Source organism: Brienomyrus brachyistius, chromosome 4 (assembly GCF_023856365.1).
Source record: "Brienomyrus brachyistius isolate T26 chromosome 4, BBRACH_0.4, whole genome shotgun sequence".
Lineage (NCBI taxonomy): Eukaryota > Metazoa > Chordata > Actinopteri > Osteoglossiformes > Mormyridae > Brienomyrus > Brienomyrus brachyistius.
In genome coordinates this window covers 16730467-16746858 of record NC_064536.1, presented here as the reverse complement: position 1 = coordinate 16746858, position 16392 = coordinate 16730467, and the positions used below count along the sequence as shown (strand labels likewise).

General features: G+C 48.0%; 1 protein-coding gene across 1 annotated transcript in view; it reads left to right on the top strand.

The window, feature by feature from the left end:
* dnajc1 (DnaJ (Hsp40) homolog, subfamily C, member 1) overlaps positions 1-16392 on the top strand; it is a 30203-nt gene that overhangs the window by 5315 nt on the left and 8496 nt on the right. The window contains exons 2-8 of the mRNA XM_049012642.1: positions 6355-6456; positions 7414-7460; positions 9322-9487; positions 9871-9968; positions 10137-10230; positions 10310-10400; positions 11036-11202. Of these exons, the coding sequence (XP_048868599.1) occupies positions 6355-6456; positions 7414-7460; positions 9322-9487; positions 9871-9968; positions 10137-10230; positions 10310-10400; positions 11036-11202 (765 nt within the window). The remainder of the gene's footprint in view (positions 1-6354; positions 6457-7413; positions 7461-9321; positions 9488-9870; positions 9969-10136; positions 10231-10309; positions 10401-11035; positions 11203-16392) is intronic.

Below are 16392 nucleotides of genomic sequence, written 5' to 3'. Positions count from 1 at the left end.
AAATAAAATTAATTCCTGCATTAACAGTCAATTCTTAAGTTTATTGGTTTCTGCCTGTTAAAGTAACAATCAACTTAATTCGTCCACCAACACTTATCTCAATACATTTCACATGCATTTAGTAGAAGGTTAATTAGCAGATAAAACTGACTAAATATGGATGCCTTGTTAAGAATTTATATTGTTCTACCTATGTATGGCACTTTGCTGTTGTTCGACCGCTGTCCCAGGGGGGGGTCTCCCAGTTAAGCGATGGAAGTAAATGCGTCACTTCCTGAATGACTGCTTGCGTGCTACATGCATCGCTCAGTAGTTTCACACGGACCATTTAAAAAATATTTATTATCCCCCAGACTGACTACATTGCAATTATTTAAGGTATGTATGGACTCCTGCAGGTTATCCACCAGTAACAACAAGCCAAAGTCTAGTATGAGGCTGGGCCTGGGCATCAAACCCAAAGCTCCCCCATGGAGCCGCGCTGCCCCCGGTTTCCACTCTCAAATTTGTTTGTCCCCGCTGCCTAATCAGCGGAGGTGCTCAGCCTTTTAAGGGCCTCAGTACTGTCTCATCCCTGCGCGTCAGTAGTAGCAGTTGCTGTCAGGCAGTTTGTCACAGACGCTGCCAAGCACGATGTTGTACAGTTGGGAAACATGAATTACTTGATGTTCGCTGTACTGCCGCTACCATAACTTAAAAGAGGAGCCCATAAACTTAAAAACGAGAATTGCTGTATGCTTGCAGTAATCAAGAATTATAGAGGATTATAAAGGGGAGGGAAAAAAATCCTTGTGATGCATTTTTATCCATTATGTGCACATTATGTCAACCTAATTCCTACTTGTTCTTTAAGAAGCACCATTTGCACATGTAATCGAATCACGTTCTTTTTTTATTTTACTCTTTTTACATATATAGCACCGTTTAATCAGACAACTGTGTTGGTGTTCCCCCATCATGGTAAGTGTAAGTAGCGCGTGTAATGGTAATTGTCGATTTTAAATTGTGCACACATCGGCCGGTCGGCCGCGCGCTCCTGCAGCGTGGAGCGGTGACCGCCAGGTAGCCACTAGATGGCAGTGGTGTGGAGGGAGTGGCGCGGGGTGAGTGCGCGTAATGGAGTGTAGGGGAAGGGAGCCAGCTTTTAGGCCCTATTGAGCAAAGTGAATGAAGAGGAACAAAGAATGGGGGTGGACTGCACGACCAGATCGTCAGGCATTCGATATGATTCAAAAAGTCTGATTTATACCCACTGACGTCCCAGGGTTTAGGTGTTCCCTCTAGGTGGAGCTTTAGCCTTGCAGTACCTTTTGAATCGACTACTGTCTATAAAATAATAACAATTATGACGATAATGATTTATTATTCACGAGTAGTAGTTTCGGTATTTGCCCTTATTGTTTACTTAGCGTACATGATGGTGAATTTGTTTATTGGGCACACTTTCAGACGGTTATTTAGCCTATGCGATTTTATTTTGAGTAAAAAAACAATAGGCCATTTATTTAATGCCTTGTGTTCTGTTTCCCTGGTTGGTCGTACATTGTTGCTGGTTGTGGATATAGAGATGATTTTTATTATATATGGATTTTATATATAATAAACATTTTATATATAATAAAAAATACATATATATATTTTATTGTATATGGATTTAGATTAAGAATTCAAAACTTTATTTCGCGTTTTCCTAACGCCCAAATAGAATAAAAAAGACTGCTGTTAATTGGTCAAACGTGCGCGTTTAGCAGAACGACGCAAATGAAGTATTTGACGGGAATGAATAAAAATAATGGCCACGCTGCAGGAAAAACACAGGTCTGTAGTACAGCGGCGCGGCCCGTTTTTGTCCTGAAACATTATTGCTAAACCCTCCGCCTGAGCGCGTGCGCTGCTCTAGCATCTGTTTACGGTATGAATCAGCGCGCTTCCCAGTAACTTGCAGTAAATTATCGTCGCTTTTAAAACCAGAAGCTATGATGTAAGACGTTTACCCACAAAGTGTAATGAAACCTTTTCAGAACGCGTGACGTTATTTTAGAGCCGTTTTACCATAATATCTACGGCCCTTCCGACTGCAAGTATTTTTAAATACACATTTAATTATCCACTTCAAACGTAAATTAACGAGTGTATGCTGTAGTCTACGCGGTTTTGTTTACATACATTTTATACTTAATGTTTGCATAAATAAAAATACAATAATGCGCGTTTAGATGCGGTTCTCCTAAGTGATATTTTGAATATGACTAAGCTTTGTTTGCAGGCCTGTGTAATGTTCCCTTTAGGGTTTCTCTTCTCGCCTCGCTGCCGCTTCCTTTCCCTTCCGTAGTGGGAAAAGCAACTCGCTGTATTAGCGGCATTTAAACGCCCTTGGAAAAAAATCAGCGGTTTATAAAGCCCGTTTTTCTTTTTTATTGTATTGGAAACAGACTCGAAGTGCTTGTGGCGTGTCTTTCGCTATTTTGCGAATAAATTGTGGTTTGACTGATGCATTGGTGCTGCTGTGAGATTGTAACCACCAAGCCGAGGATATAGCCAGAATTTAGGCAGCGAATCCAAACGCCACTGCTGTACAAATTTGCAGTAAATATTTCCGGTAATGCGCTTTGTCTTTCACAAAACATTTCTAACAAACAGACTGCTATTATTAAATTCACAATCTGGAGTGACCTGCAATTCTGCCGTATTCGCATGCGTTTTGCGAATGTTCACTTGTAGGCCTAGGCCTACTCTCCATTTGTGATTTTAACCGTATCGTATTCATTTTTCAAAATCAGTGAATGCAATTTGTGCCCTTCTATGTGTGTCTTGTTTTTAAGGCACACTGTATCGGATCCGGGTCAGGTAACCTGTGGGTTTTCTCCAATTTACGTACGGGATTTGTCGATGATCGATGCTAATTTCCTTGCGATTAATAGTGAAATAATGTAACGATCCTGTCTGGTAAAATCGAAACGGAATACTCTAATATTGCCCTACACATAGTTTCCACGTGTCCTGTTGCTTTAGAACAAACCTTTGCTTACTGCTATTTTGTAATTACAATGTAGGCCTGTGTAGTTCGTTCATGCCAGATACAGGTTACAGGAAAGTGTGTTTTATTTCGGTGCCATTAATTCTGTATATAAAGATGTTTCTATTAGGGGGCAAATATCAGTGCTGCTTTTCTAACGTTTAAATAGTACATTGAATGATGACTAAATAGCAGTGTTTACCCTGCGACCTTCACTAGGATATGCATTAGGAGATGGGTATTAGTCTTGAGATAATGGCATATGACATGCCGTTTTAAAAGTTTCGAAATAATTCTGAATTATTTAATAGCTAAGTGCATTCTGTTACCTGGCAGTAGCATGTGTGAAAGAGCGAGAGCTGTGTACTTCATGTGAATTATATTACTTCAGTGCAGTGAAACTCCAGATCTAAGTTATTGTCACTCTCTCCCTTAATGGTGACATGGGTACCCTTGACATTGTTTTTCCCCTCCTACCCGAGTAACTGCCTCTTTCAGGGTGTGCTTTGAATAGGAATACAAAGCTTTTTGAAATTTACACAGAAGCTGTTTTTTGTTTTTTGTTTTTTTTTTCACCGTACTTTTTAGGAATTTAGCAACAATGATCCAAACGCTACAATCCTCTAGAAACTAGGTTAGTTTGTGGACTTTCAACTGAATTTGGCCTCTCTGTACACTCTGTGTGTGTGTGTGTGTGTGTGTGTGTGTGTGTGTGTGTGTGTGTGTGTGTGTGTGTGTGTGTGTGTGTGTGTGTGTGTGTGTGTATGGGGGGGGGGCTCACATGTCCAGGTGGGGCTGTGGAATGAGGGACATTGTTTTAGACATGTGCTAGTTAATAAGAGTCACCGGAGGTAGGGACCTCAACCGACTCGACCGGAATATTCCTCTGTAGATGCTGAGAGAGTGATGGCCTGTTGTCTCTTACAGTTTATCCTTGAGCAGTTTCGCAGTCACTTGAGGTGAAGTACGATCGGAGCGTCATATGACGCCGATCTCGGCGATCATCCTGAGAGAGGGCGGTAGTCTGTAAGCACATGGCGCAGGTGCGTATGGCGGTGATTAGAGGAGAGGAAATTGGACCAGTACATAACCTGTGTTTGAATAACAGGATGTGAACCCGAGGCGATGTTCTCCAAGCTCATATAAAACCGAGTTGTTTTGCATTATTCTCCTCCCTCATTTGGTTTTGTGCTTCCCCGTGTGCAGGGATGCCTTATCGGGTCCTCACTTTCATATTTAGTGCAACACTGAAGGACGTCTTGTAGGAAATTTACTGAGAATGTTGTTAGCTTATGTGTGTGTTTTTTTTGTGGGTGCATTCTAAAAGCTATTGAATTTGTATTGAAACTGCTGGAAACGCACATGCCCTCCTCCCTCTGCTCAGCAGAAGGTCATTAATTAGGTGCAGCAGGATTTTTAAACGGTATCTTCGGAGAGCATCGTCTGTGAAAGAGAAGTACTTCTCTTTTCATAATCATAAATTGCCGCTATTGTGTGCGGTAAAAGTTCAGGAATGTTTCGCCCCAACGTGGCCAGACTCTTCATGTTTCACAACCCGGCTTTGTGTTGAGAAACAAAACTAAAACTTCAAGGCTCTTTGGATCCCGGGGAGAGCGAAATAACAACCGTGGGGGATTTGTAAAGATGGCAGGATTTATTTTTTATATCATACAGACACAGCCCAGCCTCTCAAGGACATTTTTATGCCATGAGGCGCAGGCTTCATATTGTAGCCTGTCGTGGTGGTGCAGATGTAAACTAAATGGGTATATTCAAACAAAGGTTTCGGGTACTCATGGACATCTACGGTGGGGATTATATCTTCGGTAAAACGCCTGTATTTGGACTAAATACATTTCTGTAAAAGCAGAAATGGGACTGCAGTAGGTCTGCGGGATTTAAATTTTGTATTTTTTTTCTGTGGGGAAAATATGCACCGTTTCCTATACTGTTCATTGTCAGATTAAGCGATTTAAGCTAATTTTAACATTTCACTTGTTTATGGCACATTACAGCCGTGTGTGTGTGTGTGTGTGTGTGTGTGCGCGCAGTGAATAATTCAGCAATAAAATATATTGTACTGTGAATGTGGTGTTAATTTTTGTGGGTGTGGTTTGTAGGAGGTTATTTAGTCATAAAGCAATAATTTACTATGTAATATAGTGTGTGTAATACACATTTTTTTTGCTCCCTGTAGTGATTGCATAAGCCAACTGTACTCTGGCAGCTTGGGGTGTGTTTTCCTTGTATCGTGCTTTTTAAAAAGACCAATAACGGCTGTGATTGGAGCAGGTGTCCTCCTCACCGTCTTTGTGCACCCAAAACTGAGCAGAGTATTATTCCTCACTCTGAGTTTCCTTTATTTATGGCACGCTTAAGAACAAGACGCGGACCCTTAAAATGATAAAACCGTTCACCTCGTGTGTGTGTGTGTGTGTGTGTGTGTGTGTGTGTGTGTGTGTGTGTGTGTGTGTGTGTGTGTGTGTGTGTGTGTGTGTGTGTGTGTGTTTTTTTAAATGCTTTGACTGTCAGATATAGCCTGGTGGGAGTATTGAGTTTCCAATTTTTAACTTGGGGATAATGCACCATTTTAGAGAATATAGAGGCTTGAGTCCCCCGCAGCCCTCCCCCCAGGAGACTAAGACCTGCTTTTTTTTCTGAGTGGTAATCCCAGCCTTATGCCAAGGGGCGGGGGGCTAGGCGTCAGGACGCTGCTTTGCCACTGTCCATCTGAGACCCCGCGGTGACAGACTGCCGCCGTAACTCGGGCCGGTCAGCCTGGGTTGCTGGTGGCCTCACAGATTTTTTTGCCCTCTCTCTCACCTGTTAAGTGTTTGTTAATGTTAAAGTTCAAGCGTGTCTTTGCTTTTTAGGTTTAGTTCCGTCATTGGTGATGTTGGCTCTTGTCTCTATTGTTTTCCCCTGTCTATGTATGTCTGTAGGTGAATCTAGGCATCAGGGATGGACACATCCTCTCCGTCTGTCCATCTTGCCTTCTCTCTTGCTATTTCCTTCCCTTCCCTTCTTGGCTCAGGTCCTTACTGTACACATTTCATTGTTGTGTATCTGTATTTCTGCAAGTTTTTTTGCCGTATGTCTGTTCTGTGTAAGTATATAGAGAGCAAGGAAAAAACTGGAGGCAAATTCCTTGGCCGTTAAAACTGATTCTGCCTCTGAAGTAAGAATCATCAACAATAGGAAAAAGTAGGTGGTGATATTTCGTGTCATCAGTCCGTCTTGCCTCACCTGGTTTCGGCTCGAGGTGCTCTGTGGCAGCTCGGGACTGACCGGCCGGCCGTGATTTGTCCCTCCTACCCCACCCCCCTGTGCTTTTGTAGGACGCCTCGTTCGCAGACATCAGAAAGGCCTATCGCAGGCTGTCCCTGACCCTGCACCCCGACAAGAACAAAGACAAGAACGCCGAAACTCAGTTCAGACAAGTAAGCCGCCGGCCCACGTGTGCCTTCGCCGCGTTGCTGCGAAAACCCTGTATTATTCTAGAACACTTCAAATAATTACAAAAGAATGGGTAATTTTAATGTTCCGTGCAATTTTGCGGCCTGTATCCTGTTGTATCAAGTTTTAATTAAATATGAATGTAATTACCTGCCGGGTCATTCTAACTCCCAAAGGTGATAATGAGAACTGTGAAAAATATCAAAACAAGTAAGAAGATGTATAATCACGCGGTTCTGGCTACGCGAGCCAATTATGCAGCCTTAATTAAAGGAGGAAATCCAAGACGTCAGGCAGCAGTAGGACCTGGAGAGAGAGGAGCGTCGTAATAAAACGACATTATGGGTTTTTAACGGCAGGGCTGAGAGCCGTTTCATTGCTGCCTTGTTTCGGTCAAGAGGAGAAACCCTAAAGGATAACCAGAAAAAGTAAATATGAAATCTATCATTTTAAATCATAATGTTAGACAATTTGAAGGTATGTTAATCACTTGTGGTTTTGATAACTGTGTTTATATGTCGGATTTGGGGTGATAGGGAATTTTTTTTTTTTTGTTTTTTTTTTTTAACCATCCTGAATTGATTGTAAATGTAATAATAGTTAAAAAAAATTGTCCCCATTGTCTTAGTAAATTTGTCTTATATTAATGAATCATTGCAGAACTTTTGAGTTCAAAAGTTTTTGTAATATATAATTAATTCCTGTGAGACTGATTTGGGGAGTGTGACAGCTCCGTTGGGTTTCTGTGGTCAGTGAAACCGGTAGGGCCTCATATGAGAGTGGCGTACACGGAATCAGGCTGGGGGGTCGCGATGAAGCCAGCGCTTATATGCGCAAGAATTTCACCTGGAGCATATGTTGGCGTTGGGTGCTCTGCATGGCCCGCCAAGTTCAGTCTGACTGAGTGAGGCTGGATTCATCTGCATTCTGTCTTCTTTCAGCTGGTGGCGATCTACGAGGTACTGAAAGATGAAGAGCGACGGCAGAGGTTTGTTTCATTTGTTCGCTAATCATCTCCTTGCCTGATCGGTCTGGCCCGGCTTGGCGTAACCGTTGCTGGCGGCTCTTCAGACCCGTCTGGGCTGGCGGAGCCCGAAATGTTGTGGAAAACTAGAGAGGTAGGGGGAGTAAAAGGCGAGGGAGTGGCCGACTTTGTGCTTCCCCGAGGGGCTCGTGCCATACGGGTGGCTTATTATCCTAGTCGGGTGTCCATGACTGGAGAAGAGACCCTCGCATGCTTGGCCTGTAAGTTTGGCTGTGTATGTCTTCTCCTGAACTGGAGGGTGGTAAGACCGAATTAGTCAGCATGCACCCTATTCCACTCTGTGTCCCCCACCCCATTATAATTTATCCTCCCTGCTGGGATCCTTGAGCCCCATACCCCCCTCGCCCCCCCAGCCTCAGGTGTCTGCTTCCACGAGGTGTTGACAGTGCGAATGACTTCATATTGCATGTGTCCCGGCTGGGGGAGGGCATCATAATATCCAGCCCACGCAGCCCAAGGGGGCGGGATCGATCCCTAAAGGGGTGCATGCCACTTTACCCAGAATCCCTTGCTGTCATATTGAATATCAGGGCAGTCCACTTTTTTTGCAGCAAAGCGACCCAGTTCATGAAAGTTTCCCTCGAGTTCCGCATGTGATCAAAATCAAAACGGCAAGTCACTTTTGGCTAGCATTGGCTAAGCAAGCGGCAGAATGGTTAATGTAACGCTTAGCCTGCCCCAAACGGACGTAGTTGGCATTAGACTGCGTGGTGCCTTTGGAGTAAACCTGGTGTTTGGTAGGTCCCATCATACTTACGTTTATTCAGGGCCTCAGTTTCTATACAAAAACAGCATTAATGACAATCTATTCATCTGCTCATGTGGGCCCATCGATCCTTTTCTCCACCGTCTGCGTGCTAATTCCAGCCCTGTATCTCCCTGTGGCTTTTTCTTTTTGTCTGCCACTCCATCTGCCCCCCACGTCTCTGTCCGGGGCCAGTCGGGTGATGAAACGGCTCCGTTTCCCGGCGACTGGCAGCACGCGGGGGGCGGGGCCTGCCTGGGTGGGGCCTGCCTGGGCGGGGCCTGCCTGGGTGGGGCTGGGGCTTCTGCGTGATCCACGATTGATTTCGCTATCAATGAAAATCATGTGGCATCGATCCGGGGGCCTGGCTTCTCGTGGGGGGGGGGGATGTTCAGATGGGCTGCCACACTGCGAGTCCCTAAATACCCCGCACTCCTCTGGGGCTTTAATGCACGGGCGGTGAAGGCCGGAAAGGCATCCAGGTCTAAATAGGATTTCTGAAGGGGTTGGTGGGTCTGCGGGGGGATCGATGTTTGACCTGAACTGCGCGTTCTAATAGCACTCTAGGAGAAACTTCACTTTTTTTCTTAATTGCCGCATGTCCGGGGCCGGGCCTTACTCCAGGCTGTGGGTAACCCGGCTGATCAGGCCAAACGGGTCCCCTTGATGCTCTGTTATATATTGGTCTAAAAGTAATTTAAAGCCATATATAAATAAAAATATGATGCCTCATAAGAATTGTAATTTGAATTGCATTTGGTTTCCAGAACAAAATGTTGTGTTGCATATTTTTGAGAGAAGTTTTGTACTTAAATGACTCCACCCTGCTCTCAAAAAAAGGGGTCTTACTAGTTTACGTCTGTGCATGTATCCAGTTCTCTTCGCTGAGACGCACCTTGCAGCTTGGGGAAAGTGTTTCAAAATCAGTGCACGGCTCTGAAACAAACGTGTAATATCTACAAGTTTGGGAAGTGGCAGGGTTCCGGTGTGCCCCCCCCAGCTTTTGTTTAAGCACCTCTTCCGGGGACTGACATTGTGGTTGGGCATATTGTCCCTCAGATACAACGACATCCTGGTTAATGGACTGCCCAACTGGGGACAGCCGGTATTCTACTACCGGCGGGTGAGGAAGATGAGCAATGGGGAGCTGGGCCTGCTTCTCTTCCTCATCTTGACGGTTGGCCACTACGCGGTCATCTGGTCGATCTACCTGGAGAAGCAGCTGGTGAGTGAAGGTGTGGAGGAGACATCTTCTCAGCATCTTGACATTCTAAAACGCTGGCATTTTGTCCCCCTGATCAGGGCTAGTGCGTTGCTGTGTTTGTTTGCATGCGTTTTGCTACGTTTCATTGGCAGGTAACAAATAATACTAAATTTTGTTTTTTTTTTTTTTTTTTTTGTTAATGATTTTGGAATAATCATAGATTCCCAGAACTTGGGGCGTATGCTTGCTGCTGGCATTTGTCGCTTTACTGGCTCACATCAGTCCACCCCTCTAGTCAGTGCAATGCCCTATCCAGGCTTGACACTGCGGTCCTCCTGTAACGGGCCCCGTAGCGGCAGTGTGCCCAGGCTGTCGTCCACATGCCTTTTGTCTGTCTCGGAAAGGATGAGCTCCTGAGCAGAAAGCGAAGGGAGAAGAGAAAGAAGGCTGGCAGCAGGAGTGGGGAGGAGCTGAAGCCTCTGGGCCAGGAGAGCGGCGAGAGGTGAGCCCGCGGACGCTGCTCCTCCAGGGCGCTGCTCCTCCAGGGCGCTGCTCCTCCAGGGCGCTGCTCCTCCAGGGCGCTGCTCCTCCAGGGCGCTGCTCCTCCAGGGCGCTGCTCCTCCAGGGCGCTGCCGTTACATGCCGGCCAAACACTTTGCCCCCTTTTCAGGTCGTCTGAGAAGCCTCACTGGCAGGACATCTTGCCCCTCAAGATGAGCATCTGGCTGTATCTATCTGTGAAGTCCCTGCCCCACCTGATCCAGGTACCGTTCTTCTCCAGCCGCCGGTCCCGTCGCCGTAGGTGGAGCCCGCCGCCGCTGACAATGCGCTCCTCTCGCCCAGGATGTGAAGCAGTATTACGAGGACTACCAGGAGATGAAGATGAAAGCGCGGCAGGAGGCCCTCGAGCTGGCGGAGCAGGAGGCGCTGCACAGTGAGTCACCCACCCGCGGGGGGCGCCCTCTTCCTCCTCCTCTTCACTTAGAGTTATGACTGTGTCTGGAGGTACCAGCACACACGACCGCGTTCACGTGCTGGGAATCGCGGGAGCGTGAGAGCGCGTGCTCTGTCCTCCTCGCGGAGTACCCCCCCCCCCCCCCCCCCCAATCACCCCAGTTTGTCGGATGGATTCCTCCTAATGGCCCACCACGGCGTCTGGGCTCCCGCGATGCACTGGGAAGTTCTGTTTTTTTATTTTATCACTTTAAGTCGGCACAGCCTGAATCTCAAATCGGTAATAATAACAGAGGTTGGTGCAGGGAGGCGGTTAATCTGTCCTCTGATTCTGTGCCAGCCCTGCCGTTGTGCACCCTCTCTCTGCCACCCAGTGGGGTTGGGGCATTACGGGACTCTGGGTTATTGGCAGATATAGCTTAGACAGTGTAATTAGGAGGATTCTTCTCCGGATTTTGGCGGTTCTTCCGCAGGGCGTTTGAAATCCCATCGTTCTGAATCGAGGATCGAGTGTCACGCCGCTCGAAGGCAGGCATGGTAATGCGCGACTGCTCCCGCTGGAGGCCGCCCGCAGGCTCGACCTTGGCGTTGACCGCGCGCATTGCCGTCCCGCAGAGGAGAAGAGGACCAAGGTGAAGAAGCCCAAGGCCGCGTTCCCGGTGTACGAGCCCCCCTCGGCAGAAGCGGCTTTCGTGCCGTCGTATGATCAGGGCGTATCGATCGAGGAGATTGAGGATCAGATGGACGACTGGCTGGAGGACAGGAGGAGCCAGAAGAAGAAGGTAAACAAGTGTTTTCCTTTCATCTTCCCTCAGACGTCGTGTGCTGCCCGTGATCTGGGCTGAAGAACTCGCCAGGCTTTCAGATGAATCTTTTTATGTTTTTATGTTGCTGCCGACGGCCAGCGCCGAGTAAAGTCTGTAAGAGCTTGTGGTCGATTGCATTAACTGTCCAGAGACCTTTCAGAGTGCCGCGTGGTGCTGCAGCCCGCCTGGTCTCTCAGCGCCTGTCCCCAGGAGGGAGCACTTAATGCGGGGCCCTGGACGTGTGAGCGCACACCGGCTCTCCGTTCGGCCATTAGGCTCCCCGCGGTGCTGTGCGGAGGGGCGTGGTCCACGTGGGAGGGGCTTAGTGCCTGCGGGCGCAGCCATTAGCTGCCGGCCGGGTGCCGTTTGAGCCGCGGGGACATTAATGGGGTAATCACTGAGTAGGGAAGTGCGCTCGGGGGACCGCCGGCTTTTTGTAGTCTGGAGGAAGATCCCGGCTGAAAGGGCAGTGGGGCGGGGTGAGGGTCGGCACGGCAGTGCGTGGCGGCGTCCATGCCAGCCGTCTGCCTGTGCTGCCCCTCTCCCATTTTGAGATGCCCCCCTGCAGGTCTGTGCCATTCCTCCTCGGTGGCTCCTGCTCCCAGGCTGGCATCTAGATGAGTAAAATGGCTCCTTAACCAAATCTGGCCCCTCCCGTTTAAAACGCATTAATGATTACCCTCCTCTGCCCTCCAGGATAGAACCTGATCAGCCCCCACCCGCCCCCCCCCCCCCCCAGCCTCTGGCATTTCTGCCTGCCTTGCGTCTTGGTTCATTGTTTAATTGCTTGATTGAAGGGTAAGTGGAGGCACTGGAAGGTTCTGACTCCGCGTCCGAATCCCGATAAGGAGCCGGAGGTCATGGCGTCACCATGGTACCCACACGACTCGTGGTCCCCTGTTCGTTGGGGGCCCACTGGCTCCTCTGGGGAGGGGGGTGTCCCAGGTGTGTGTCAGTGTTCATACGGTGTGTTTATCAGATGGGTGCTGGCTATTTTTATGCATGTTTTTGTCAGCTGTGTGTGTGTGTGTGTGTGTGTGCGCGTGTGTGTGTCAGGTGGGGGTGGGGGGTGCGCCGTCGTTACCCTGAAGAAACAGGCACCTCCAGCATTATGTGCAATTAGGAGGTGTGACCCTCCCTCCCTCCTCTTCTCTTGAGATGTCTCACACCCTGAGAGTAAGAGGATTAATTGATAGTGAATGGAGGCTTTGCCAGATAAGAGCCAAGGACAGTCTTAATATTCATTCTGCAAGAAAAGTGCCCTTAAGATTACATCAGATAAGAGGAACAAGGAAAAACAAGGGCTGACAGGAAGTCAGAGTGATGTGAAATCAGAGCGCGGGAGCGTTCACAGTGCAAGGCACAAATACAGCTGGTGGCAGCATTCATCTCGCTTTATTTGGAGCGTGAGATCTACTATATCAGTGTGAAAGACGAAGAAAATGCTGCGAGTTACTTAGCAAGCATACATTTTACAATTACACAAAATGTGCAACAAATGAATGGTGAAAAAAAAAAAGTGTGTTGAGCCGGTCAGTTAAAACAAAGATAGATAAAGCGTTGAAATCACACGGCTTATTAAAACACACGAGAGTCAAGTAAGTGGCTCGGACTAAATGAAGCGTGAAATATCATGAGAAGGGAGACAGGAGTCAGTGTAAGACACCCCCCCCCCCCCAGCTGGAGAGGTTATAACACTTAACCTGCTGTGTAATTAGACATCACGGTCGAGTCGGGCATGTTATTGGCCAAAATAATAACAGTAATAGGCCGTTACTTATGAATGGGTTTATATGTGCCGCGGTCGCTAACTGGACGGCTAATTTGCAGCAGTGTGGCGTCGCCCTGCACTGCCGGCTATTGGATGACATGCTCATATTTTTATGAACTGCATTGAGGTTTATCTATAAAATTTTACATGAAGGTGATGTCGCCCAGCCAGAGACTCCTGCAGCTCCTTTTATGGGCATGTTACAGGTTAATGTGCGAACAAGTGTGTGTGTGTCTGTGTGAGAGAGAGTGTGTGTGTTTCGCCCCTGTCGACAAAGTGAGCGTGTCTCGCCCGCTGACAGCAGGTCGATGGGCTCACGCTGCCCAACCCCGGCTGTCATGCAGTGACATGCGCAGGCCCCTCCCTTTGCTGCAGTTCCTGATCAGTGCATGGAGCATGCTGCAGCGGCTGCATCACGTTGGCCAGGGAGGATCGCGTGCACCAACGGCGCCGGGCCGTCATTTGTTCGAGGGGCTATGGAGTCACTCCGACGCCCTGACAAGCTCACAATCCAGGCACCCATAGGATGCCCCCCACTCAGATCAGCAAGTACGTCTCCGGGCCAGATGGCCCGCTTCCCCTTTCTGGGCCTGCAGAGCTCCTGCCTTTTCCAGTCCTGTGACGTCGAGCTCCGCCGCTTGTACGGGTCAGGGCCCCCGGACTGGGCTCTGACCCACAGAGGCCGTCATTCAGAACATGACATTTTCTATAATGAGTTACGCAACCCCGTCCTTGGTCACCTCTCCCTGTGCCTCTGCGTATTTCCCTGTGCTCATTGTCTGTCCCCTGAAAAGCAGGCTTCTGCGCTCATTATGTGCGCTGTCTGTCAGCCAGGCCCTGACAATGTGGCCGGCCGGTGCTCCCATCTCTACCCCGGGAGGAGCGTCCGTAGGGAGTGTCAGCAGCTGGGGGGGGGGGTTCGGGGAACAGGCCGCCCAGGGAATGTATGGGTGAGGAGTGGGGGGTGCACCTGTAGACCGTGGTTAAGGAGGTACCCCCCCACCCCACCCCCAGCTGCAATCCCCACTTCTCCAGCACCTGCTCATCTACACCTCCCCATCTCGCCTGTGCGCACGTCTGAAACCTGAACCTCCGACCCGCCCCCAGCCCCCCCACCCCGGGTGAATTTTGGCTCTTGGCTCCATAAGCCTCTTCCCTCGTTTGTATGCCTTTCTGCCACTCCCTCTCTCCACTTTTCCCCCCCTGCACCTTACTGTCCCCTAATGGCCCGTGAAGGTGCGGGCGGGGGGTGGTGGGGGAGCAGCTCAGGCGGGGTGAGAGGCCTTTTCCCCCCACGTGAAAACGCATGGAAGTGGCTTGAAGGAAACTGCCGGCATTGTTCTGCCGATGCCCACCGCTGCGGGAGGCGCTGGGAGAGCAGACCTATTGATTTTGTTTGTCTGTAATTCATCTTTCTGATGACTGTGATGTGGAAGAACGACTGGGAGACGCGTGTATGGCCTGGTCCTCCGGGTTGTGAGGTGCCGCCGGGAGCCTGCCTGGCAAGTCGTATGATTTAAAAAATATATATATATATATATATATATATATATATATATATATATATATATATAATATATATATAATAAATTTTTTTTAGCTCCCTTTCTTTGCCTCTGAAGCTCTGCGCCTGTTTTGTACTTTTCCCTCCCCCGGCCCTTAAATGAGCTCCACTGTTGATTCAGTCAGGCATGGGAGTATGAGTGCGGTCTCAAGGGGGCACTGATTATGTTGACAAAGACACACCTGGCATCTTTTGCAGGGCATCATGGGAAAAAGGTTGTCTTGCTCTTCCTTTGTCTCTGAGCTAAAGTTCACCTTGCTGCTGAAATTCCTCCCGGAGTCTCTCCCTGCCCGACAATTTGCTGCGGCGTGCCTATAAAACGCGTCTGCTCTCACTCGTAAAAAGTGATATTTTAATTGCCCCTTCTGCCCCCCTCATGGCTGCAGTCGTATCATATCACTTTCCCAGCGTGAGTTCCGGTTGGTTCTACAGAAACTTGCATGCAGCGGTTAGACGTGACGGCTTCTTATCCCTATTGCTGAGAAATGTGTCGTCCGCACAATGGACCTGTGGCCTCTCGCCCAGTTACCGCTCTTCTCTTTATCCCAGGGGTCACTCGTCCTCTCCCACGCGCTCCGCTTTCCATCTATGTCTGCCGCTCCCCTTATCCAGCTTTTAGGGCTTGTGGAATGAGGTTTATATCATTTCTTAAGCATCTCTCCGGTATTATGCTGTACCGACACACAGGCACATGCTATGAAAATGATTTCACGTGCATTAGCGTGTTTGGGGCTTTCGTTTCCAGGGAGCCCGTAGCTCACGTCCGGGAAACCAGTGGGGGGGCTCTGCAGGGAGCCCCCTGACCGCATGGTTCGGGCTGCAGGGGAAGGACAGCTGTGTCTCGTTTTGAAGCACGGGGTGAATAATTCATGGTGGTTCCTGGCCGGCCGGGCGCCCCCCAAATCCACCCGCAGACCTGTTGACGATGTGCTTATTTACCGATTATGAAATTGCAGGACTGTTTCTCCCCCCCCACATCCCTCCCCGCAACAACGGAAGCAATGGCCCCGCCCTGACATTTTCATAATAAACAGCAAGAATGGACGGCCATGTACCACTTACATACGTTGTCATTACAAAATTAATGGCTTTTGTTCCATCAAGAATAATGGATAATTTGTGTCTTTTTCGACATGAAAGGAATGAGTTAATATAGAATATTTATAGTGGCTTTTTATTAATTATCACGTGGGCTCCTCTAATAATGAACCAACAATTGCCTCTATTTTTACCTGTTTCCTTATGATTAATGTTCGCCGGTTCTGTGACATCCTATCACACACACGTCAGCAGGGGGTCTAATAAGTCTTTGATATACAACGTAATCTCTGACTTTAATTAAACATTCATGTGGCGGCCGCTCTTAGTGCGAGAAACACTCGGGACCTCTTAAAAGGCCGGGAAATACCGTGTGAACGTGCTTGTTTACGAGCGGTAAATACTAAAAAGCGCGGTTGACGGAGGTAAAAAGATCTTCCGACAGGATTACATAATGTGATTACAGAACTAACAGGGAGGACAAAGCTTCTTACATCCGGAAGTTGCCTTGCTTGAAAACCATTACCTAATTTATAACATCTCTTTCGCTGCGAGTATAATGAATTAATCTGGTTGCATACAAACGTTTAAAATTATTTAAACATAATGTATTACATATGTTCCCAGTACAAAACCTCATAAACATTAATTTTGTAAAGGTGTGTGTGTGTGTGTGTCAAGCATTACTAAGCAAATGGAATTGCCTATCTTTAAATCGTATATTTTTTCCGCTGAATTTGCCAAATTTTGCGTATTACTTTAAGCGTCATATTTTTTTAGAATTTAATTTCTA